Here is a 25,872-nt window from a genome sequence, read left to right as displayed (position 1 = left end):
GAGCTCCCACAGCTTGATTCTGAAGCTCGTTAAGACGTCCGGTTGATTTTTTAAGGGCCAGGTTTCAGTGAAAACTTCAAAAGTTTAACGCCGTGATTATGCAAGAAAAAAACTGCACCTTACCCAACGATATAAAATCACTGTAATGAGAAATGTTTACTTCGGCGGGTCAAGCATTACCTTTGATAAATGATAAGCTATTCATGGACTTTTTTCACTCATGCACTACGACTTTTTACGCATTCAAAAAAGATGTCTCTACACTTTGAAGTGCAAAACTCCTCGCTCATAACTTAGTCTCAGAATAAAATTTGGCTTTGAAAGATGTGCAGGTTACTCTTTTGTATACCGAGCATAATAACCTGGATGAACGACATGAACAATTAACATGACTTACTCGCAATTTAATAGCTCACAGGTGAGTTTATCATGAATGTAAAACAAGTATAATATTGTTATGAGCATGCTCGTGCGATTGAAGTTTTGCTCTTAGCATCATCTCGGGCTGAAGTTCCAATATCTTCTAAAATGTCTCATTAACTTTTCCGGCCATTCGCAGCTTCCCACGCATGGAACGGGGAAACGGTATTGCGGAAGCGAAAAGAAGTTCTGACCTGAGATGGTGATGATCTCACTCTGTTGTTAAATGCTATTAATAGCATCACAATACACATGCTCACCTCTAGCGCCCGTAGGGAGGTTTGGACAGCGTACCACGGCCAAGCCGCTCTGGGAACTCCAGGGTGAAAGACGAAGTCAAAAGCTGAGTAAACCTGAATTCCCATGAAAAGTACATTGAGCATTGCTATTGCGAACACAAACATTCTTAGCCTTATAAGGCTTGTGTCTCCATACACACTTGCTGCCGAGTTGCAGGATAATTTACACCCTATGTAGTAGTAACCAACGGTCAAAATGATGCCAAAAAGTACAAAATAAATTTGGCATATTATTAGGAGCGCGAGGAACTTCTCGGCGAGTAAGAAGACGATGTCTGTTCCCACTACTACAATCACATTGCAAGCCATGATTCCTAGCGCTGTGGATAATTTCTGAAATCGAGGAGGGGTTATCTCCATACTGATTGCCTCCCCAAATACCAAGAGCAAGAGACCAAGGGCCGTGAGGACACACGGGATGCCTAATGACCACGCGACATACGAACTGTAAAGGTCCAAGATTCCCCGCGAGTTGTAAGGATCGACGAACAACATGATACCACGTGAGCAACCCAGTAATAAAAATGTCAAATACAAAGTCAATTTTAGTCCCTTGATTCCGTGATTTTTGATGAGATCATCAGCGAGTCCAAAACCAGAAGCTATCGCTATCAAGATGAAAAGAATTGCAAACACGTATACATGAAGGTCCCAGGCTTTTCCCCAGGCCTGAATCGCGGTGGCCCAGTCAGGCCCAGGCTCTGGGTTACCCTTTTGGATCATTTCCAGTTCCAGCCCGATCAAGTCTTCCCCAAAGGGCTCAACGGAGGACGCGACTGAGGGCTCAGTTATTGCGCGAGTGATTATCTGACGCCGAATTCTAAGAGATTTTTCAAGACTTCGCACAATATCAAATCTGGCACTTCTTGTTGTGATGATGGTGAACGTTCTAAAGTCGTTTTCTCCATTCGAAACTTCAGAGGGAAACTCAGAATCTTCATTGTTTTGTCTCGTTCGTAGAGGTTTACGTCGAGGCCAAAGATATTTTTTAAGTAGCTTCGCCGGGGTTTGCGACGCACGGCCAGTTAGAGAACTCTGCCGCAGACAAACAGTAATTGATTGCTCGTTGCAGATAATTATTAAAAGCAATGACGTAGTTATCATTAAGTCGAATGTCCTCACCATGATGATTTCGACAAGAGTCCGACTGCTGTAAAATAATTTAATAACAATGTATTAGTAATTGGATACCCTCAAATGGCAAAATTTGAGGTCAATGTTTTGATTTAAAGTTTGCTTAAAAAAGTACCTGCGATTGGATTTTATTTGGTCGGTCGTTTGTTTGGCCTTTTCTCCCTGACTTTGCCTTTGGCGTCCTTAATTTATGTCAAAAAACGAATGAAGAAATATCGGAAGATCGCCCACAAAAATCATATCCTCGTTCATTAATATTTCCATGACAACCTTTGTCCCAGCGATGGGCCAAATGTCGCCAGTTTCTTGTATGATGGTCAGCTTTTTAAGTTTCACATTATATTTTCCCTCCATTTGTTTGTTTAGCTTGTCAAACCCAGGCAGATGACAAAACAAATCCTTTGTCCTGGTTCTTTTAATTCAGTTTCGACATCAAGAAGTTTGCAATCCGCGTCACAAATCGTCTTATCCTTTTAAGCAATCCTTGTTCTAGCTTCGCTTATTTCATCAATAGCCTTGCACCTTGTCGCTAAATTTCGAACTTAGCAAGTTGTAGCTCAGTGTTTCAAATCAAAAGGTCTTTCGAGAGAAAGAACTGAGTTAACAAGCACCGAAATATAACCCAAGACGACAACACAATAGTATTACTTTAAAAACAATATGGGTTTTTGATAAATACATTTAGAACTGCTTGTGGATCAGAAAATGGGTCATTACTCGGGGCTAACCGTCTTCATTTATCATTTCCCTCTCTAAGTCCTTCACTGTATTTCTCTGCATGCATACAGGCTAAGTTCCGTCTCACTGTTCAATTCATCATCATTTTTGCGGACCAGAAGTAGTTATAATAAGAAAAAATGTATGTCGAGTTTGGACTTATAAAGCGGTCATTTCAAGCAACTGGTTTTAGGAGGACATGTGCAGCAACTCTAACAGACCTCTTCTGAACATCTAAGGGATTAATTGACTGTCCAGAATTTACAGTGAGTGTTAAAGGAAGTTTCTAGCGACAAGCGTCAGTTATAAAAAAAAAAAAAAAACATCCTTACTTTGTTAGGTTCAAGGTCAACCCACGAGCAGGCATAAACTGAATTATTGCACATCCAGTGAACGATGACCTTTTGAGGAATGGTAAATCGAGGAAGAGCGCGCCGTTGAGTGAATTTTGACCTCGAATTTTCTTGTTGCTTATAACTGTCCTCTCCTTTAACAATATCACCAAGGCATTAGGCATTTCTATTGTACCGTATCATTTGTCATTAACATAGTTTGTAGCAACGCCTTCGCAAAGCTGAATGTTCATTATATTATTTTGAATTAATTTATTCAGAACTGAATACAGTGCGTCGATCCAAGAACTGGCGGAAAAGAGATCGGTATTCTATTAAACATAGTAGTTCTTCTAAGGTAATGTCACTTTGCCACAACCCGTATGAATTTGGCAAATTATTCTAGACTCAGGTTTCAAATTCATCCAGTTTCTTGAATTTCTTTGGTAATGCAGATGTATTTAAATCTCGAGCTCAGGGTCATTCTTACCATACCGACAAGGAGCTTAAATGACCCTGGGCTCGAGATTAGAGGTATTTCAATCAAAATAGCATTTCTACGCTCTGCTTTGATCTATATAGATTTAGGATGAACCGCTGCCTCGTAGTCTACCTCGACTCAAGATGAGTGATAGCGCATGCGCGCACTTAACAGTCGAGAATGGACTGTTAAGGTGGCTCGATAGGCCAAAAAATCATAAAAACTTCATATTTTTGGAAATAAGTTTCTGGGCACCAACAGTCATTGTAGTTTCAAGAAAAGTAAGTCTTTTGTAATTTTTCCCATGGCTATTGTATGTTTTTCAACTGTTTTTGGATCTGTTTGAGCGGTTGCTATGGAAACCAGCATTGTTAACGCGTCGTTTTCCACCAAAAAAAGCCAATGATTTCAAAGAAATCTTCACAGGAGTGACCAGAATAGATTTCAGGGGCCTGGTAAATAGTTAGGCCCTAAATGAGGACATTGTGTGCTGATACATGACGTACTTGGCATGAGAAAAACGTGTTCGCTTGTTTACGATCTATCTACTGAGAGTTGAAGCGAATTATGCCTCCAAAAAGGAAATTTAGGAACGTTAGAAGAAAAAAAAGGAGGTTTACAGGCAACAAGTATACTAAGAAAAGAAATTCTGAAGAAATGGAAGGAACTGATGATCAGGAATCAGTGAAAGAAAGCGAGGAATCAGACATCACCGATATCGAAGATGAAAAGATTCCGAAAAACATCACACGGAATTCTGATCGTACTAAATCGATGCCTGCTACCCTGAGAAAGTTGGACGATAAGTCTAGCGATTCTGGAGACCCTGAAAACGATGAGGAGGAAAAGATGGCAAGTATAGAGGGTTTTCGTTTGATTGATATCTCTGTACTTGCTTCAGTCTTCGAGTCATTTTGGTGTCCGATGTGTAAATATGGCCACGTCACGTTCGAGGAGGATTGCAGCGCCAAGATGGGTTTTGCTACTCTTTTTGTGCTAAAATGCACATCCCAAAAGTGCAAATACTCGAAGAGGTTTTTTTCCTCTGCTAAAATCGAAGGGAGTCAGGCTTATGAAGTCAACCGAAGAGTTGTCCTTGCTACAAGGAACATTGGAATTGGACACCAGAGTCTTGTAAAATTCGCTGCGGTGATGAACATGCTACCGCCCATGAACGAGAACTCTTATCGAGATCATGTTGCCACAATTCGCAATTCTGCGGAGACTGTAGCCAAGGAGAGCATGCAAAATGCAGCTGAAGAGGCAAAAGAATTTTATGAGCCAGGAGAAGATGGGGTCTTTGACATTGGAGTGTCAGGGGATGGAACTTGGAGAAGAAGGGGGTACTCTTCAGCTTATGGGGTCGTCACTGCAATATCCACAGTTACTGGTAAAGTTCTCGATGTGGAAGTAATGTCCAAAGAGTGCAAGGAATGCATGGTTTGGAGAAGCAAAGAAGGAACTGTTGAGTTTCAGGAGTGGTGGGAAGGACACCAGCATCTTTGCCAGGCAAACTATTTTGGTTCTTCGGGGTCGATGGATGCTTCTGGAATGCTTGCCATATTTGAACGGTCTGTTCAAAACTACTCTGTTCGTTATACAGAATTTCTTGGGGATGGAGACAGTAAATCCCACAAACTTATTGTTGAAGAAGCCGTTTATGGGCCTGTTGAAGTAAGAAAATTGGAATGTGTGGGCCATGTCCAGAAACGTTTGGGGTCGCGACTTCGCTCACTGAAGAAGAGAACTGGTCAGACACGTCTTCAAGATGGAAAGTCAATTGGCGGAAGGGGCAGGCTAACAGACAATGTCATTGATAAACTGCAAGTATATTATGGGAAAGCCATTAGGAACAATACTCATGATATCCAAGCTATGGAGAATGCTGTAATGGCAATTTGGCATCATACACAGTCAACTGATGATAGCCCAGATCACGACCTGTGCCCCCCTGGAGAGAGTTCATGGTGTGGCTTTCAAAGGGATGTTGCACAGGGGACCTCTGATTATAGACATAACCATCCCCTTCCAACGGCTGTGGCTAATGCCATCTATCCCACCTTTGAAGCCTTGAGTGAGCAAAGTCTGCTTGCACGCTGTCTACATGGTGGTACGCAAAACCAAAATGAGGCCATCAATGCCCTTATCTGGCAGCGTGCTACAAAGGAAACCCACTCTGGGCTAGCAGTGGTGGAACTTGCTACCTTCTTGGCAGTCTCACATTTTAACAATGGCACTATTTCTATCATTTTAGTTCTTCGAAACCTGGGAATTGACCCAGGATTTCATTGCATCAAAGCTTGCCGAAAGCAAGATCATAATCGAATTCGCCATTCTCGCCGTAAAAGCTCTGAGCAAGCCAAAAAAAGGAGAAAACAGATCAGAAACTTCAAAAAAGGTTACAGTGACACTTTAGAGGCAATAGAAGGACAACAGTATGGTGCTGGTGCCTTCTAACATTGTTTTCAACTCTTGACTGCTTGCCCAATGATCTTGTGAACTTTATTTGCTATTTTCTAATTTTCCGTATTTCAGAGGTTTTGAAACCTTGTGACAATAATATCTCAAAAAATATTTACGATAAGTAGATCAAATTTTCACAGCATCTCAAGTGTCAATAGCTGTGTGCAATGACCTATTTTTATAGTGTTTGGACTTCTCACTCATGGGTTATGCCTTGTAAATTGAAGTGTAGTCAGGGTTATTTTTTGGTCTTTCTTTGTTGAGAGCTAATTCATGAATGCAACATAGTACTTACCTCAAAGTAGGTCATTGCACAGCTGTGATACAGTACAACAAGCACCTGAAGTTTTAGCTCTATAGCATAAAGCAGAGTAGAGATATCTTTGCCAAAAAACATACCTATTTTTGTCTCTCGGAATTGGGTGTGGCTAGAATAAATGGTGTGGCTCCTCTGAATTTTATGGAATGCTCTCCTAACTTAGTGGAAAGTAATGGGTAAGACCTATTTAAGTTTGTGGCACAAGTATAATGATATGATTTAAAGTTTAAGTGTTGGTAAAATTGTTGCCAAAATGAGCATTTTTAGACTATCGAGCCACCTTAAAGCGATAACTTGGCTTGCATAAAATCAAAGTTTTCACCATCAGAAAAGCTCCTTTTTTACTTAACAAAAATGCTGTATCATTACGAGCAGTAAGTCAAACTATTGAGATTGAAAAAAGGTGGTCATGTTTTATCTACCTAGGTTAATCTAGCTGAGGTTTGTTGTCAATTACTCTTTTTACTAATAATGGGCCTATGTTCAAGTGGTGATTTAGGATAAGAATAGGAAATATGAAAATGAATTACCACCGCAGGTAATCAAACTAAATCATCTGTGTAAAACTGCTATCTTTTCAAATCTTCATTGTAGATTACAAGATGGTAAAGTCTCTTTTATGTTTTTCCGAGCTTAAACGTATTACTAGTTTTCTTCTTCCATGAACTGTAATTCCAGCAAGGGCTAAGAAAGTTATAGATATTTTCAAGGCGACACTGAATTATTCGCCTCGCGATGAAATTAGCAGGCCATATATTAGCTGGACGAGATAGGTAAATGGAATTGCGCTCATCTGTCTAATCTTTTTATTTTCGTGTCAAGGACTTACTTGAGTCACTAAGGTTTTCCTAGCTGACGAGGCACTACAGGCTTGCCAAATGTCACTAATTCACGGCATTCAAATGGGTCTAAAATGAATTTACATGTAGACGGACAAGCTCCATGGCGATTCAGAAACTTCAAATTTGATCAATCTTTTCCGTACTGTTTAGGTGAGTCTGAACGTACAATTTCTGAAATATCCCCGACAGATCATAAAATGTAAATTTTAAAATGTAATTTTTTCCTTCGATAAACAGGCCAATAAACTCTTTTGCCAAAATGCTGTTCAAATGCAGAATGAAACTCCTACTATTGTTATCGTTGTTTTATTTTTCTGTTTGTTTGTTTGTTGCTTTTATATATACGGCTCATGTGTAATCAATTAATTTGTCTAAAGGTAACTTCTAAAGAGTTTATGAGTAAAAAAAATAACTCTTACCTGACTAACCTGGAGTTGAAGCTGAGTCAATTCTTTCTCGACTCGGTTTAGTTCTATTTGGTGAAAGAGACTACGTGCAGTTTGCCCAACGCAGGCGGCATATGTATTATACCAGTGCCAGCTGAATCTGCCTTTTAAAATCCGGCCTTTTGTGTCCTATACCGATCGCACAAAAGACAATTCGGGCTTGTTCTTCAAACAAGTTGCGCGCAAATTAAGGGTGAAAACTCAAGCTTTTCATTTCGAGCCCAATAATGCTTTCACGTGCTCAACGTTTTCTTTAGGACTTAAGCTGTTTTCTTTTCTTTTCTTTTTTGCTTTTCACACAATTTTGCTTCAGTTGGACAAGACGTTTTTAAATTTATCGTATGGTAGGTAATTTTCCTATTAGTTGTATTCTCCGCAAAACCTGGCGTTTTCATTTTCATAAAGATTCAGAAATTCACGCTCATTGAAATTTAATTATCAGCAACGTGCTATACATATCATAAGGTAGAATGAAATCATATATGTACTTTGGTGGTAGTTTAAACTTACTTGTATTGGAAAAAAATGCTATCATTGACGTCAGTTTGCTGTTTTAACGTGTTAGCCTTTTTATGCCGAGAAGTTGCGGCAATAAAAAAAAGAAATTCAAAGTTTTGACACGTATTGTGCCTGATTGCACGAAATTTTGCGTGTTCCGCTCTCAAAGAGAGCGAGAGAGAGAGAGAGAGAGAGAGAGAGAGAGAGAGAGAGAGAGAGAGAGAGAGAGAGAGAGAGAGAGAGAGAGAGAAAACATAACTAATCACATTAGAAATTTCTTTTACGATGACGGTAGCGCTGAGCAGAATAAAATTTATCAATCTCCGTTTTTTCTTCTATAAATCATAATTCTGATCAGTAAGGTGACTGATGTTTACCCAATTGGAAATATATCGATGATTTATAAGATGAAGGTATTCATTCAAGACGATAATTTAATGTTATCAACTGACTTGATAATGTAAACTGGCCTCTGTAAAGCGTTTCAAAGCAGACGTTTTCAGCTGTAGCCCTTCGGATAGGATGTCTGTCTCGTTTTGTTTTCGCGAGAAAAACTGTTTAGGTTTGATTAAGTTACCAGGCAATAGCCTCGAAAATAAAAACTTGCAATCTGCGATGGCATCATGTTTTTTGTTTTTTTTTTATTAAAAGACATTTCTTTTAAGACTTGCGTCATGCAAGTCTTGCTTTAATGAAAGCGAAAATGTCGTAAAAGCTTTCATATCGAACGTCATTCTTAAACTTCAGTTTTCTATGAATTAGGGTGTGGCCAGGACAAAAGTTACGGTTGACGTGAAGAACAAGAGAATTAGAATCGGTTTTAGACACATGATGGAAGAGTGAAACCATTAAATGCCCGAGACTTGGTAGCAAATTCAGAGAAAAGTAATGAGTCTTTTTGAAGGCTTTATCACAGTAACCGCACATTCCTTTGTCATTTGGTTAGACCTTTCAACGAGACTTTCTGATGGTTAATTTTACGGCTTCATCAACTGAGTTGATGATGTAAATTGGCCACTGTAAAGAGTTTCCAAAACTGACGTTTCGAGCGTCAGCCCTTTTCGTTCCCTACAAACTTAAACTCCAGCCGTATATGTCCCACCAAATTGTCACCAAGACCAAGAGACACCTGTTAAATTCCCTATTTTTACGATAAGAACTTCTTGTTTAATTTCTGATTAAGCACTTTCACTTCCATCATAGGGGAGATTCAGTTCTTCTTCAGCTAGCCCGAAGACGTGCTCTTGAGCACACATTCCCGTTTGTGCTGTGGACGATATACGGGCCTACCTTTTCTTTCTTCTTGGTAGCCAGGCATTTGATGTAACTGGATTGGTTACTAAGCAATATGGAGGCTGAGGTGTACAAAATTTATCACGAGTTTTCGTTACATGCTGAATTGAGATAACATAAACATTCCTGTGCCTCTAAGAAATCTATTGTTTAGAAATTCTTATAAATGAAAGAAATGAGTTCGTCTTCCTCTCCTGTTGGTGCTTCATGGCAAGAAAGAGCGATAATATCGATCTAAAAGTTCATCCACGTCACCAACTGTTTTAATATCACAGTACACACGGTGGTTTCTTCTATGGCCAAAAAGCTGTTTGGTTTCCAGCAGTTGGCGCGAGCTCTCAAAACTCTTAGCTACATTATTCTGATGTATATATCCTCCATCAGCTTAACATTTTATAACAAATGGCTACTGAAGGTTGGTAGTTTTTTCTTGCAGATGTAAATTATTTGACTTGAACCTTTCATTTTCAAGATCAGAGAGCAAATTCTCGTAACATGGGACCATACATTTCATTGTTGGCTATTGTTAAGAAATGTGTGCTAATATCAGGACAATTATCTGCCTTGTTGAAGAATTTTCTTGGTTCTCATTACCTATCTGTATCATAGTGTTTGAAAATGGTAAGAAAATTTTACTTCCTGATTATAGTGCGGTGTGAAAGGGTTAAGTTATGATATAATCTACATTGACTGAGTGGGAGGGCCACACAGGAAAATATTTGGCTTGAGGTTGTGACATACAGACTGAGCACAGCAACGTCCTTACATCATGATGGAGCACCAAATGTTTTCCCATTTGGCCCGACCAAACTTATTGTTATTAATATGTAATCTCTATGTATCGAAAATCTAGAAAATTTTGTTTCAACCTTAATAAAGGATGTGATAAATGAGTGCATTTGGGACAACCACAAAATAGTTTCTGCCATAAAAACTTTTCTTTTTTTTTTTTTGGAGTGCAGAGAGTCTAGAAACTCACAATTTTTTTTTTTACTCTTCTCTCTTTTCCATTAATTTTTTGCAACAAAACCATGTGATTGCTGAAGGCCCTGCAGCTTTCTTTAGACTGGCTTTCATCAACATCAAGTTGGCCGGACACATGTCAGCTTTCACTACAGTTTTCTATGAGATTGCACACTCCGGGCTATAGACATCATGTGATAATTATGCTTATCTCTAGCAAATGGAATGTGTGTGATTAATTTTGTGTTTCATGACTTATGTCTATTGATAACTTGATATGCTCTCATTCTTTATTTCAGCGGTTTCACTTTCCTTTATCTGTCTCAGTGGTACACTATGCAATGGTATTTGTCATTGCAGCAATTTTGAGATTCCTTTGGGAATTTAAGACAGGGAAGAAAAGAGTTATTTTACCTTGGTCTGTGTACATAAAAAGAGTTCTACCTACAGGTGAGTGGGTGGAAAAATCCTCTTAATTATATGTATAATCAGCTCACAGCTGTAAGCGTTTGCCTCTCATCTTCTAAAAAATGGTTTTTCTTTCGTATTTGGGGATGACTCACCTCACAGGACATTCAAAGATCTCTCAAGGAACTAAAGCAGCTCTGTAAATGTAATGCTGTCGTTCAAATACTTGATATTTAATATTACCCCTATGGAGAAAACATTTTGCAGCAGATCCTATCATGAGCAAAATACATTTTTTCCAGTTATAATATGAGTATACTAAGTGTGTCTAAACTTTGCCATATATTACAGTTACACTGTACATGTAGGTGAAAAGGATATTAGTACTCATGGTGAAGACTGATTTGTTTCATTCCTTTTTCTAGCAATAGCTTGTGCTTTGGATATTGGGTTTTCTAACTGGAGCTTGATGTTCATCACAGTGTCATTGTAAGTATTTTCTGGCAGAATGAATCTTTCATTAATTAGAGGATATTAATTTAAAATGTTATACAAAAAAAACACATTTTATTTTTTCAGGTTCCACTGGTATCTTTTACTTGAGTGAGTGGAAAGAATGAGGGACTGATTAAGATACCTTTAGCGCACAATGATTAACTTTTTTCCCAAGTGATCAGTTTGAAGTGTTTTGTAACTTATTGACTAACTAAAGATGTAAACATAATATTTGAACTAAAGGCATCATCGATATCTCATTTCAGGTTCTAATTACATGCAGTGACCACCTGCCTCGCAGAAATTTTATGTCAATTTGATAATAAGAGCAAAGTTCTTTCTCTTTTAGAAAAAAAAAATAGTTTTGTTATAACACAGAAGAATTTATCTCCATTACTCTTGGCCCTTTGGTAAAGTACAAATGCCATGTGGATTTACCTGATACTGCTGATTAGAACTACTGAGTTTTTCTTTCTTTTTTTTTTTTTTTTTTTTTTTTTTTAATAAAGAGCATGAAAACCATGATTTATATTGTGTGAAGAGTTATAATTGAGATTCTGGCACCCTCTATAAATGTTTTATGAAATGAGTGTTATAAAGAAGACAGGTTTTTGCTCCTAAACAATTCGGTTCAAATCCCTGCTTTTGTTAATTTGACAGATTGAGATGTAGTACATAACTGTAATGATTCAGATAAAGCCTCTAATCAGCATGATTTGGATAAAAAGAGATCACCTTAATATTAAGTAATGTTAGGTACCTTATTAATTAACAATTATTCCACGAGCGTGTGTTGGATATGAGATGACAGATAGCCAACGAGGCACGTAGCGCTGAGTTGGCTATACTCATCTCATATCCAACATGTGCGAGTGGAATAATTGTTTTATCAAAAAAAAACGCCCCCAAGATATTAGACAAATCTTCTCAACTTTATTTTGTAAGAAGAAACCGGATGTTCCAGTGTACAGATATTAGATTATGGTATATTGGCTCATATACCATATGGCTAAGCCAATAAAAAGTCTTGAATTGCATTATCCAATGATCCAGTTTTTAATAATTTCAGATATACCATGACTAAATCTACAAGCGTTGTCTTCATTCTCATGTTTGCTCTTGTTCTCAGACTAGAGCATTGGGTAAGTAATAAAAAAATGTACCCCAGTTTAGTTAGCCAAGATTCAGATTAAAAAAAAATCTGTGATGCAGATTCTTTTGCTTCAATTTTTTTTTAACAATACTATCTATTTTCAGGCAAAAAAAAATTGAGGAGGATTCACTATCATGATCACCCGGCTGTCACCACTTGAAATTAAAGTTTATCTTGTACGTTACCTCTGGCTCATGTTTTACAAAGTTGAACCTTTCTCATGTTCTCCTAGTATCCCAACATGGGTTATTACCCACCCAGTGAACTGATAGGAAGTGCAGTCAATCGCGTAAAAAACATTATTACACGACTCAGGCAGTCAGAGGGCCAATAACTAAAATCAACCAATCAAAATGCTCTATTGCCAGTCAATATTCTCTCATTATTGGACCAGGCACTGTCCCGAATGGTCCCAAATGATACCGCACTTGTGTCCCTTTGAACTTCAGTCGTATAACAAATCTCTTATTAACCAAGCTTGCTCGGGACCGTAATGGAAGAATATCAGCCCTCGTTCTTTTTTGAATGGACCTCACTGCACTTGGTCTGTACTGTCAAGACCTCGGGCCGATATTCTCCCAATACGGCCCTCACGCTTGGTTAATAAGATATATGTACTGAGTATGGAGATGTTCACAGGATAATCTGTACCTCTGTCAGTAACTACTACTTTATTCTTCTTTGTGTGTTTGACAGAACTTCTCATTAGTGGCTGTGATCCTGTTAATTGCTAGTGGCTTGTTTTTATTCACTTATGAGGCTACTGAATTCAATACTGAGGGATTTCTCTTGGTAAGTTAATAATAATAGCAAAAATATTTTTTATTTGAAGTGCTCTGTTTTTCTACTCTCCAGTGATGGAAATTGTTTAGTTTGTCTATGATTATCAGGAGGGTGTAGTTGTCCGTCATTGTTTTCAATTTTTAGCTAAATGACACTGACACAAAAGGTTAGCGTACAAGATGATTCTAATTTTTCATTATGGTGTATTTCATCTTCAAGGTGTTAACTGCATCAGGACTGAGCGGCTTACGGTGGACGCTTGCACAGATTTTAACACAGAAAGAAGATTTAGGTGTGGGTCTTGTTAACATGATTAGTAGAGATTACCAACATTTTAAAAGGTAGCAATTTAAGAAATATTATCTTCAATTAACTGGTGCATTCAAAACAGTATTCACTGTACATAAAACAAATAAAGTCAAACCTGTATGAAGTAGTCACCTGTGGAGAATGGTGGGATGACTGCTCAGTTCAGGTTGACCACTTAAAATAGGTTCCACAGAATAGGAGTAATATCATGAATACAAATAAAGTGCCATTTTATGCTATAGCTCAATGTTAAAAAACTTGTTCAAAAAGACTACTAACTTTGATTTTGGCAGAGAAACATGGATTAAATTTTACTTGAAAGATTATTAATTTTATTTGAGTGGTTCAGCTATTAGTGACCATTTAATACAGGTAGAAGACAATTGATACAAACAGGCCATTGGTACGCACTCAAAGGTGTCCACAATCACTTGATAGAGGTGACTGGGAAGTAGAGGTGAAAATTGCAGTGATTAAGGGGAAACAAATTTGAGACTCTGACAACTGACTGCTTAGTAGAGCGTGACTGTTTAGTACAGTGACCCTTAATACAGGTTCGACTGTACTCTACTTGGGAGCAGGGATGGCAAAGGAGTGAGAGCACTCACCTCCCACCACTGTGGCCTGGGTTCGATTCCCGGACCTGGCATCTCATGTGGGTTGAGTTTGTTGTTGGTTCTCATCCTTGCTCGGAGGGTTTTTCTCCGGGTCCTCCAGTTTTTCTCCCTCCTCAAAAACCAACTTTCCAAATTCTAATTCGATCTGGAACAGTGGACAAGGATAGCCACCCAGTGGATGTCCATTGCAAAATTATTTATTATTTATTATTATTATTATTATTATTATTATGTTAGGGTCTTACTAAATTACTGTAGTTATTTTTATCCTTTTGTAGGTCTTCACAACCCCCTTGATACGCTTTATCATCTACAACCTTTTATGACATTAACCATGATTCCCCTGGCATTTTACATAGAGGGTAGGTAAATCAACAGAAAATATGTTGTCTATTGCTGAATTATGAATTGATATTTGTAATAAGTTAGCAAATCAAGGAGTTTTTGGTAACACTTATTGACATATGTAGTTACTACAGAACTACTCTACAATTTTTTGGTTTTTACTCTTCTGCAAAATTGTTTTTACAAAGTCGACAAGTGCTTAATTAATGTTTAACAGGGCTTGACACTAACGGTAGCCCACTAGCCACAGACTAGTAGAAATTCAGTTTTGGCTAGTGGTTTTCAATTTCCACAAGCCAGTTTTGGCTAGTAAACAGACTGAAATTGTCGTAACATCTAAAAACATCTAAGATGTCACTAGCCACTTGGCTAGTAAGTTGAAAAGTTAGTGTCAAGCCCTGGTTTAACTCTTTGACCCCAAGAGTGACTAGTGTCTATGTGTAATCTCTCCTTACAGTATCATCCTTGAATCACCCACTAAGAATAAAGAAATGATCAATAACCCTGGGGTTTCATTAATGTTTTCAGCAGGAGGGAAACTGGTTTTCACAGGCTGGCAAAACTTTTTGAACTGAACTTCTTTACATGTATAAGATAAATTTTCCTCCAAATTGTCAAACCAGGTGGGCAAAACTGTCCTCACTACCAATCAATTTGCCCGGTATCCCGCCCTTAATGAAACCCCTGATAACCAAGGGTAAATGCATACAGATGTCAGAGTGTTTAAGGTTTAATTTTTTAAAGGTTTGTTATGTTTGTTTATCCGCCTTCCGGTTAGCTCAATTGGTTAGAGGGCCAGATTATGTTGTGCAGGAGGTCGAGGGTTCGAGCCCTGGCCGGACCAATACTCATGGTCTTAAAATAAGTGAGGAGAATTTGCTACCTTTCTATAATATCAAGAAATGAATAGATATTCTAGTCTTCTCGGATAAGGATGAATAGACTGTAGGCCCCCTCTCCTGCAAGGTTAGGGGGTAGGAGACGTTAATTTCCCACGCATGAGATTACTGTGTGGTGGATGTCCTCTCCTGGGGTGGGGTGGGATGGGAAGGAAGGTGAGATCGTTACATGGACTGAAGTGGCTGCCAGAGGCGCTTGATAATTCTGACGTCCGATCTCAACCTTATCATTGTAACTAGAAACGTTTGTTGGTTAGAGTGCTCAAGACTTACTTACTATGTGTAATTCTGTAGGACAAAACTTAGCCATGTCACCAAAGCTCTTCAGGGCTTCAGACAGTTATACCTTATGGGTGACCATTGCCATGGTGATGTTTGGGTGTTTCTTAGCCTTCATGATCAGCGTTTCTGAGTTTCTTCTTCTCTCTCATACATCAAGCTTAACGCTGTCCATATCAGGAATATTTAAGGTAAACTGAAAGGTGTCAGCACAAGTAAGGATCAGTTACTGTGCAGTTACATGATTGTACAAGCTAAAAACCTAACGGTTTATGTCCTAATATCAGTGCAATGTACCACCAGTAGATGTGATGTGGCTTGATGTCAGAAATTTATCAAAGTTTTGTTTCAAGACAGTAAGCAGGGATCCGCCTGTGAATTTCAGGGTTGACGACTTTTGCATTATGTTAGGTCACTAGTCTTGCTCATTTAGCAAGTCTTTTCTTTCTCATTCTCTGTCTCTCTGACAAGGTTTGGGTTTGGCAAGGGAATTGTAATCAATGGAGTAATTCAGTGTGGTAGTGCTTTTAATAGTGACTGTTTTTTAGGGTGGCTGTGGATACTTTTGTCCTACTGCTCACTCCAGTTCCTTTACTCTATGATAAGGTTAATTCTTGTGTAACATGTAAGCCTAGTTGCTTTATTTGTTTTTCACATGAACCCTTCCTTTTTTTTTTAAAGGAAATCTGTACATTGTCTCTAGCCACTGAGTTTGCAGGGGATAGAATGACTACTGTCAACTTTTTTGGACTTGTCTTGTGTCTAATTGGAATTAGTGTCCATGTTGTGGCAAAGGCAACAAGAGGTAGGTGTCACAGAACACAAAGACACTTTTGGACTCTTATTAACAGCAAACCATCAAACACATTCGTATAACCAGCATGGTAGTGGAAATCACTGTTGTGAGATGACTTGTAGTGGGAACTCAATCTGTGGGCAATGCAAGCAAGCACTTCTCAAGTGATTATACCTTCCTGGATAATTGCATAGTCAATGATTGACTCAAATACCTTACAGTATGCTGCAACTTTCCTTGTTCAAAATATAAAATTAAAACTTCTAAATAATTTTTCTTTTCAGATACAGAGAGTTTAAAGTTAGGGAAACACAAGATAGAGGAACTCAAGTTGAATGGTGATATTGAACTAAAAGGCCTGCTACTCACAGATCAAGATAAACATGGAAGTGATGATGATAATGAAGAGTATGAACTGAATATTCATGAACAGAGATAGAAGAGGCTAGGACCTCGGACAGGAAATCAAGTTATTTATCTGTAAAATTTCTATTAAGACTTTCCTTATGACAATTATTATAGTTATTATAGGGATATTTTGAAAATTAAATTTAAGCTAACAAATTATTTCTTGAATTGTAGAAATGCTTGATATTACATTTGTATTAAATGAAAATTGTGAGGATTTTGTTACATATGTATTATTTTATTCAAGGATGGGTATTTTCCAGAGATTTTGGGCTGGGTTGGTCATAGAAAAAAATTATATGATAACTAAAAACAACACTCGAGAGTTTTCCTCCAAAAAAAAAAAATTATAATAATAATAGAAAGAAAATACTTTGACAACTGTACCATTCAAACCAACTTTAATATTATATCCAACTGTTCTTTACAGTGCATTATGTATTACTATTTTCACAAAATATACCTCAGTAAATACCTCCAGTTAATATTTTAGAACCATTAAATATGAAGGAATACCAGTCAAAACTTGATTTTCCTTCATTTTCTTCTTCAGAGATTCAGAAGATTGCACAGTGAAAATTTTGAAAATGAGTTCTTAAATGTCACACTTGTACTCTAGATCTGTGACTGATAATTATAATATTATAGTCAGAGCAATTTTAAAGTGAGAGTTGAAAGTAATCCCCAATTCTTTGGTTTTACTTAACTTACTCTGTATTTGGTCTAGAAAATTTACATCACCATTTAAACCAATCAGATGCAACAGTAAAATGTATATCTCCTTGGTCATTAGAGTTTTTTTATGCTTCCAGTGGTTTGCTTGTTTTTTACTTTCAGCTCTCATTGGCTAATGATAAGGTAAACCTTTGTTCTCACTGGTTGCTGAGATTACTTTGAAAACTGCTGTGAAATGTTAAGCCCAACCAATCAGAACATGTGAATAGCATCTCCACAATCATCTCAGCAATTATACAGATATTATAATAATAATCAAAGTTCTGTCTAATTTGAAAAGTGTTCCTTGGATTTTGGGAACACTTGAAAAAAAAAAACTGAAAAAAACTAAAAAAATCAAAATATTGTAAGTAATTAATTTATTCTTTGGAAAATTTATTATAGAATTTTTTAATAATTATTCCCAATGAGGTTGTCAAAAACCAGATAAAATATTACTACTACCTGGAGCAAATATGGGACTATCAAATAAAGGTTGCAAGTCCACAGTTTACTGTTGTTAAGTTTTAGTCCTCATCAAATTAGAATTAATAACTTTATTGTAAGACTATTGCCTAAAGAAAAATATCGTTCATAATACCATTTACTTACAGTCATTTCTTACCATTATTACATACAACAGATAAAGTTATAAAGAAGATAGTTTTCATAGATTAATTATCTATTTTCAGTCTTAACAGAACAATATGGCTATCAGAGAATCAAGGGTTATGTTTTCCCCAAATTATGCTTCACATCTTTTCAAATTGTAAACTAAAGTTGCTGTACTTGCACAATTATTAATATTTCGTTTGGTGTAGCTTTTTATGGGAAGTCTATTTTAGGAGAGACTAACACTTTGGGAACATTTGACTGACCAAGACATATCCAGTCCAAAATGCCTATTCTAGGCTCCTGGTAAAAGAATTTTTACAAAAAGACTGAGAGGAAAAAATCAAAAGAAATGCATTCAAATTGACATTTAATAAAAATTTAATATCACCCCAAAATACTAGAGTTAAGAGGTATCACGTGTTTTTCACTTGGATATCCCAAGTATCTATTATCATTGAGGTCGTCACCATTATAAGAAGTTTCTTGCCCTATCTCCTTCTCTATGGAGATAGTGGCTAAAAAAGAAAAGAAAATCAACCAAAGGAGCTGATTGAACAAGGGAGTGATTTTTGTTAGAAGAGAACTTTTGCCTGTGATTTGCTTTTACCATGATGATAGTTTTTGGAATAAATACGTGACTTAACTCCAGGTTGATTCAAGATAATTTTTCTCCTGGTATCATCCACAGTAAAAGTTTACTTCATGTATAGTGTATCAAAGATTTTCAAAAATAATTGTCAAAAAAATTGGGTAGGTAGCCATTGGGCAATAAGAAACAACATTTCATGGGGATGACCTGATTAAAAACTTACCTATAATTAGTCTGTATCCTTGGGATGCAAGGATTTTTCTTATTACATCATTAAAATTTTATTCTTAATACCTTGAGCCTCCAGACTAGTTACATTTTACCAACAATGGCAGACACCAGCTTCTGCATGTCAGAAGATCTTTGCTTTCCAGTTTCCAGCACTTCTTGATGGTTGGCAGCACTAGCATTGTCCTCATAACCCATGACGGCAACATTAGTTATTAAAGAGAAGCCTAAAACTTTTACCCCAGCATGTCTTGCTACCACCACTTCATGCACTGTGCTCATTCCAACAGCATCTGCCCCAACCTGACAAAAAAGTTTTGATTAATGGTGTGGTTTAGGGAAACAACTTTTGGTGGAGAGTGGAAAGTAATTAAGGATTCCATTGGTTTTACTTTCCTACACACACCCCCAACTTTTTTTCATTGCTGCCAGTTAGCAATCTACATCTGCAATTACCAGAAATAACTCCAATTCTATTTGGCAGAATAAACTGCCATATCTAACAATCATTCCTATTTCATCAATAAGATCCATGCTTTCCCCTGACTCCTAAGGCCATGCTAATGCCACAAAATTTACATATCAAATGTCCACATCATTCCTTAATACTTCACATATCCAAGAGCATATTAAGTACTTTATAAAATATCTTAAGAAATACTTTCCCTACTTAAATGCAGCTATTAGGTGTTGATCTCTAACTTACAGAACAAATGATCAAAATGGTCTCTCACCAAGCTTAAGAATCTACATTCTGCTGGAGTCTCAAATGCTGGCCCAACTTGTGCACAGTAAACTCCTTCCTGCATGAATGTTGAATAGCCCAACTCAGTGGCTGTATCAATAGCCGTCTTAACAAGGGATCTGTCATATGCATCAGAAAGGGCTGGAAATCTTGGACCAAATCTGTTGAAATGATCACATACCTGATTACTTAATTATACCCACAACCCTGAGACATGCATGTAGTACAAGCAAATTATAACTATGAAGAATATAGGTCATAAAATTTAAGGTAAGCATACCGTTCATCGTTAACTCCTCTCAGTGGATTTTCCCCAGCAAGTCCAGCAAGATTAATATGATCTTTGATAACCATAATGTCACCAACATTGTAACTTCTGTTTAGTCCTCCAGCAGCATTAGTGACAATCAAAGTCTTGACACCCAAGTGGATCATCACACGCACTGGAAGAGTGATCTGTGATACAGTACGAATAACATCATCTAGATGATCAATTATGATAACAGTAAGGGATCCATTCATCAGGTAGTCTGTCTAATTAAATGTATCCAGCAGGTAGAGTAGAAATGAAAGGAGTTGCCTTAAATGATAATGACTGCATAATATTTCAACTACTCAAGCAGAAGACTTGATGAGAGTCAAGCCAGAGGAGTTTCTGATTTAATAGGTGTGGCGACTCTTGCTGCTTAAGTTGTAACTCTTCATTACGACTAAGACCTAATTTGTAATTCTCCCCTCTAGCTGCTACACATTTCCTTGTAAATTAGTTACAAGAATTCAGTGGTAGATCAAGGTAACAACCTCTACCTGATAAGTTTGAGTATTCTCATTACCTGTTGGCTGGATAATGTATGGATATTACAAGGAACAGTTACATGATTGTTAATCTCTTCAGGGACAGAACTAAAAAAATCACATTTTATGAACAGTCTCTTCTTAATTTTTTTTCACTAAGTGAACACTCCAAACATATAAAGCTAACCAACCTCTCCAACTGAGTATCCTTCATACAGATGTGTGCGCCCCTGCATCATTACCACCGTTTTACCGTTAAGGAGACCCAGCACAAACTGCCCAATGTGTCCTTTGACTGCATGAGTATACAAAAACATTAGTTGAATACGTCAAAAAGTGCAATGGGAAACACACATTTCACAATGATCAATTGCAGGAGGAAAGAATATTTTCTGCAAAAGTTTCATCAGCACAAAGGTGGAATCAAAGGAGGTCATAACTTTGATGAAATTGGATGTAAATGTGACTTAAAATTGTACAACCTTCTTCTTTGGAATACATGTCAGTCTTTTGTATCATTTAAAACTCTGGTTTCCTTCACATTTTTTGGTTTTTAGCATTTGCCTACCCTTGCAAACTTTGAACAATGAACAGCAATTTAAACAGTTGAAATGTTACGAAATAGTTCTTTTAACTTGTAACAAATAGTTAATTTAGTTAGTTGGCAATGGAGATTCTTATAGTAAGATTGATGATTCTAATCTACATTGATGAAGTAGGGCAAAAATGACTGGCTTAAATTTACTCACAAAGGACAAATATGACAGATCTTTGATTGAGTATGTACCTGTACTCTTTGGAAAGTGTTTGATCTTCCCATATGGAATGGCATCTTTATCCTCGACAATGTCCCCCAATGATGACAAACCAGTGCCACATATTATACCAACCGTAGGTCGATGTTTGGTTTGATTAAGAATTGTATTACAAATTTCTTCGACAATGTCAAATTCGTGACTAAATTCAAATCTGTTGAATAAAGAAAAAAAAAAAGCTGTTCAGCAGTGACCAAGAGATATTTTCTCCTTAGATAAGTGACGGCAGACAAGCGATGAGAAACTGAAGGATAAAATAGAAAATTATAGGGAATTGATTGATTCCACGTACACCAACTGCACAAAACTTAAACGTGATCAGACATTTGATGCCTGAAATGGTGCAGAGAATCACCACTATCCAGTGATTTTAAGGGCTGATGTACAACAAAACAAGTGTAACAAACCCTAACTAGAGTAATAATGGGCTGTATTTATTGCATTCACATAACTGAATACACAAATATGCTTTCCTAAAACTGATTTCCCTGGTTAGGTTAGAGAAATAACTTTTTTTTTATGTATGCATTTTAAGGTATACAGTGGTGATGTTGTTGTTTAGCTTCATCCTTGGTTCAAAGGTTTCTAATCATTTCAGGCTCATTCTCAATATACTTCACCATTGAAAAAACAATAATTACACATTGACCAAGCACTAGGGCTGTACTGCAGAATATTGGCCCAAGGTGGTGGCAGTATGGACTGGGCAGGGTGAGGTCTGTACAAAAATGACCAAGAGCCAATATTCCCTACCACGGCTCAAGCAATTAAGCCAAGTTAGTTAGTAGTTTGTTACACGGCACTTGGACCAAACTTGTTTATTTTGAATTTGTGGCATTAGTTAACAAAAAGACATGGCTAATGATTGTTTCTGTGGAAACTGTTCATATAGCAAAACCCTGACCAAGTGAACACCCAATCATAATGCTTGGATTTGACTCAGGACTGCCTTGCCATATAAGGTAAATTTAAAGCTAAATAAATGATGCATTTTAACCACAAAATGGAAAAGCTAGGGCAATAATGTAATTTTCCATGTAAAAACTTTCACATCATTTTATAGTCTGTGGTAAAGTATAGTAGGAACGGTAGACAGCAAAAACATCCATAAAAAAATATACAGTTAGGAAAATGCATTTGTCTAAGTATGAAACTGTGCATCATTTCAAAGAAAAATGGGGAAAGGAATCAGGTATCAAAATGCAAATTGTATCAAGCTATGATATTTTTAGAACAAATGTTGTTTAGTCTCACCACCAGCAAGGGACAATTAAAGTATCGTTCACAAAAGCCAAAGATGTACCATACTTTGGCTGTACTCATTAAACAAAGACCACATGACAATTGGCAAATATTTGCAAAAACAATTTAGCACTGATGGCTTTTTGTCAAGCCAAATGTTAATCTAGCTAGAAATGTTGCTTTACTTCTGAGTTAATAGAGAGTGAGCATGGAAACAAACACAACGTTAGGGAATTTTCATCTGATTGTGGAAAGTAAATCCAGGATTACATTTAGGCTTCATGATACTCAGCTGAAAATTGCTCTACCAATTAAAATTGTTTCTAGCTCTTGATAAACACACTTCTTTAAATAACACTTTCTGTGTGTCACACAGTTATTCTTTACTTTGTGAAGTCATTTGCAGGCGAGGTTGTATACCATGAGCCATGCTGACAGGCAAAAGAAGACAAAATCTGCAGCAAAAGGGCTTAAAAATTAATTTATGCCACACTTTCAAACCTTGTTTTTGTTTAAAATACTCTGCAGATTCCTAAAAAGTTGAGAAACATTAATATCACTCAGTTTTAGAAGTCATGCCTAAAAAAGTCATTTAAAAAATAAAGGTGCATATGTCTGTCTTGTTAGTTCATACGGAATAAGATTATACCTTTATTCATTAACAACATTGCTTTATGGCCAATCAGTCTTAAATAAATTAGCATTAAAGTTAGCAGGTAACTTTGACAGGCATTCGATTAAAGTTTATTAATATTATAATTACTTTCCCTATTCATATTGCCTGCGATTCAATTGACAGGAAGCATTGCATTTTTAAAAGTTTTAGTTTAAAGTTTAATAGTTTTAGCTTAAAGCTACCTTGAAAGATGTGAAAGCTTAACTGGAAAATTAAATCCGCTTTTAAATATGGTTTGCAATTAACACCTAGCCTCACAATACGGCCGAACTTGACCTTACTTACGCCAACCACAAACACATGTAAATTTTTTAAAAACAAAACTTCGATGCAATTTCACTGTTGTGGTTAAACAAAAAGTTAAATGTACAACGTCAGCTTTGGCATGACCTGTACATTTACTTTTGTAACACGCAAATACAAACAAATGCAAAATTTAGATGTTCCTATCACACCTTTTCAACCGTAATTTGTCACCAATGTGAACTTAATTCTTAAAAATATCTCTGTCATCCGAGAAACGCTAAAACACATTAAACTTACTCGAAAACACAAAAAATAATTATAATCTGGTTCGGACCGGCCGAATTCGCGAACGTGGAGTAAGTGGTTTGCTTTCGGAAGATATTTTTAGCTTTTCCCTGTTTCGCTAGTCTCCTTCGCAGCCGTTTTCTGGGATGTTTCGCCGGAAACAAATACCCTTACCTTCGCTCTGGATTTCCAGACATTTTCAGTTTTCCCTACAGAAAAAAGACACAGCCAGGGTAAAATGCTTTTCGTTGTTGATTACCAACACAAGTTCGCACCACCACGCGTTGAAGCAGAGTACCCTTCAGGCTGACGCACACCAAATAAGGAGTTTTTGGGGGTGTGAATAAACAATAAGGGGTGATTACCGCCACATTTGTTCACTGATGTTTTTGATGATACGAATTGTGTTTACGTTACGTGTTTTTAATTATGTTCGCCAAAACGTCGCTGTTGCTTTGTTGGTCCTGTGTTCGATTGTTCGTATTCCGAATTATGTTTGTGTCGTTCCATGTTGTGTAATGCGAATGTTCTTTTGAGAGCTCGAACGCTATGGTCTTGTACGAGTGATAAATTTAAGGGCGCTCTCGCTACTAGCGGTCCTCTCGACTTCCCATTAAAAAAAAGTTTCGGAGAATACAATTGAAAACAAGTTAAACACAATTCGTAGCATCAAAAACACCAATGAAAACCAAACCGTGAAATAATGGACTAGAAATGAAACCCGAAATTAAAATGTCCTTGTCACGAACATCGACTGGTCATCGACATAATTTGTCGCGAATGTCTGTCTCATCGACATTGGCGCTCACTGTAGCCATGCATGGCATCGATTATTTAATCTACACGACCATCTTATATCCTTAAAACAACCTAAACGTAAAAACATTTCCCTGCTGCTTCAATGGTTGCTCTGGCGGGCTTGAAAAACCTTATCGGGAGAACAAAAATTAGAATTGTGTCATACCTGAAATGGCGGACGCAGAAGTGTTTCAAGAAGTAATTTTAACATTTCTCTTGACTTCTCGATTTCAGTAAGTTTTGAATAACTCACTCTAACACTGACACTTACCGGGAAATTTTCAAGAAATAATCGCAGACAAACGTGATTTGCTTGACTTTTGAATACCAAGTAATCATGTGAGACTCACGATAGGCTGAGCCTACAAACTCGGAAACGAAAAGGGCACTTAATGAGAAACTGTTAACCTGTACTGATTCCGCGGTAGCTGAAGTTTAACATGTTACGAAATAGCAATAGAAGCAGGTTTTCTTTTATCCCTTCCATTTAAGACAGTTGTTTGATATCGTGGCCTAGGGGGTGTGGGGTACTTACTGGGAGGAGAGCGCTCATTGGAGCGTGGGCACTTATTCAAAGAAACACATTATAAAGAAAGTGGCATTTAGAAACAACTCTTCCTACATCCCTGGTATCTAAGACAGTGAGGGAAAAGGTAGAGGTGGGGACGTTGATTCGAAGAGTTGCGCTTGTTTGATATTATAGCCTACTGGGTAAACGAGAGAGGGAGTAATGATATAAGAGCGTGGGCGCTTTTCAAGAAATGCGGTATTTCACACGAAGATAATTCGTGTCCGTGATCTGCTTAATTTCTTATTTGTGCTTTGGAGGCAACCGGCACGAATTGCAACAAACTTCTTAAGGGGGAACCATTCGGCAGGTATGCTCCGTCCGAAAGAGCTTAAAGAACCATTTTAGTATACAGGCATAAAAGTCTATGAGGATCTCTGCACAGATTTCGGAGTGAAGTGAGGCTAGAAAAATAGCTTTCTACTCATTAAAAAGGGGTTCAATGGTCAATTTCCAGTATTCAGCTATGAAAAACTGAAACAATGTCGCCTTGTTAGTCACATCTAAAATCATGTTTTGGCGATTCACGGCCGTCTCATAGATCATCAGGTGCCTTCAATGTAACCCCACGACTCAGAATTTCTACCTGGCCGATCTTTGTGTCCTTCCACTCTCCCTAACTCTCGGCAACGAAACGAGATATCATAAGGATCTGTTAACACCCTGGGGTACAAACTTCCCACACCGACAAATGATAAGGAGCAAAGAAAAGAAAATCCTTCCTTGAATGATTCGATTATGAAAGAGACGCTACTAGGTTCATTGCCTGCAAAATCCGACACAACTGACACTCTCGAGTCCGATAGACTCGTGATACTTCACTGAAAAAAAATTAGATCGGTACGATTTGTTAATCA

At 37.4% G+C, this 25,872-nt stretch overlaps 4 protein-coding genes across 6 annotated transcripts; 2 read left to right on the top strand and 2 right to left on the bottom strand.

The window, feature by feature from the left end:
• Positions 1-125: 125 nt before the first annotated feature.
• On the bottom strand, positions 126-1,866 carry LOC148734566 (uncharacterized). Its single transcript, XM_088754457.1, has one exon. The coding sequence runs from the start codon at positions 1,842-1,844 to the stop codon at positions 537-539; it is 1,308 nt and encodes a 435-aa protein (XP_088610583.1). The 5' UTR covers positions 1,845-1,866; the 3' UTR covers positions 126-536.
• Positions 1,867-3,577: 1,711 nt separating this feature from the next.
• On the top strand, positions 3,578-6,302 carry LOC148734565 (uncharacterized). The gene has a single exon (XM_088754456.1). The coding sequence runs from the start codon at positions 3,951-3,953 to the stop codon at positions 5,838-5,840; it is 1,890 nt and encodes a 629-aa protein (XP_088610582.1). The 5' UTR covers positions 3,578-3,950; the 3' UTR covers positions 5,841-6,302.
• Positions 6,303-9,274: 2,972 nt separating this feature from the next.
• Positions 9,275-18,916, top strand: LOC111335230 (solute carrier family 35 member H1). 2 transcript variants are annotated; one of them, XM_088753993.1, is made up of 11 exons: positions 9,275-9,659; positions 10,507-10,657; positions 11,041-11,104; positions 11,195-11,218; positions 12,180-12,252; positions 12,960-13,055; positions 13,266-13,338; positions 14,251-14,334; positions 15,511-15,686; positions 16,177-16,300; positions 16,576-18,916. In XM_088753993.1, exons 1-11 carry the CDS (start codon positions 9,540-9,542, stop codon positions 16,728-16,730), a joined length of 1,140 nt encoding a protein of 379 aa, XP_088610119.1. In that variant the 5' UTR covers positions 9,275-9,539; the 3' UTR covers positions 16,731-18,916. The 2 variants fall into 2 exon arrangements, with proteins under 2 accessions (XP_088610119.1, XP_022796833.1); XM_022941098.2 differs by lacking the exon at positions 11,195-11,218 and having other exon boundaries at positions 9,276-9,659.
• LOC111335232 (purine nucleoside phosphorylase) lies at positions 17,084-24,905 on the bottom strand. 2 transcript variants are annotated; one of them, XM_022941100.2, is made up of 7 exons: positions 24,719-24,905; positions 23,824-23,858; positions 21,173-21,354; positions 20,577-20,680; positions 19,871-20,046; positions 19,580-19,751; positions 17,084-19,148 (listed from the first exon to the last, which is right to left on the bottom strand). In XM_022941100.2, the coding sequence occupies exons 2-7, from the start codon at positions 23,844-23,846 to the stop codon at positions 18,930-18,932; spliced, it is 876 nt and encodes a 291-aa protein (XP_022796835.1). In that variant the 5' UTR covers positions 23,847-23,858; positions 24,719-24,905; the 3' UTR covers positions 17,084-18,929. The 2 variants fall into 2 exon arrangements, with proteins under 2 accessions (XP_022796835.1, XP_022796834.1); XM_022941099.2 differs by having other exon boundaries at positions 24,614-24,765.
• Between the last annotated feature and the right edge of the window lie 967 nt (positions 24,906-25,872).

The sequence above is a fragment of the Stylophora pistillata genome, chromosome 3 (genome assembly GCF_964205215.1).
Source record: "Stylophora pistillata chromosome 3, jaStyPist1.2, whole genome shotgun sequence".
Taxonomy (NCBI): domain Eukaryota; kingdom Metazoa; phylum Cnidaria; class Anthozoa; order Scleractinia; family Pocilloporidae; genus Stylophora; species Stylophora pistillata.
Note: the sequence above shows the minus strand (reverse complement) of the source record. Positions and strands in the feature narration are given on the sequence as shown.

Bases quoted from the DNA above. Each gene is read 5' to 3' on its own strand.
- LOC111335232 (XM_022941099.2), bottom strand. From the start codon at position 24,658: ATGTTAAAATTACTTCTTGAAACACTTCTGCGTCCGCCATTTCAG. The intron at 21,355-23,823 runs GTAAGGGTATTT...TTTATTCAACAG, and splicing joins TCTGGAAATCCAGAGCGAAG to ATTTGAATTTAGTCACGAAT. The intron at 19,149-19,579 runs GTGAGAGACCAT...CTTTTTTGTCAG, and splicing joins AATGTAGATTCTTAAGCTTG to GTTGGGGCAGATGCTGTTGG.
- LOC111335230 (XM_088753993.1), top strand. From the start codon at position 9,540: ATGGCCAAAAAGCTGTTTGGTTTCCAGCAGTTGGCGCGAGCTCTCAAA. The intron at 14,335-15,510 runs GTAGGTAAATCA...GTAATTCTGTAG, and splicing joins CCTGGCATTTTACATAGAGG to GACAAAACTTAGCCATGTCA. The intron at 15,687-16,176 runs GTAAACTGAAAG...TTTTTTTTAAAG, and splicing joins CCATATCAGGAATATTTAAG to GAAATCTGTACATTGTCTCT.
- LOC148734566 (XM_088754457.1), bottom strand. From the start codon at position 1,844: ATGGTGAGGACATTCGACTTAATGATAACTACGTCATTGCTTTTAATA.
- LOC148734565 (XM_088754456.1), top strand. From the start codon at position 3,951: ATGCCTCCAAAAAGGAAATTTAGGAACGTTAGAAGAAAAAAAAGGAGG.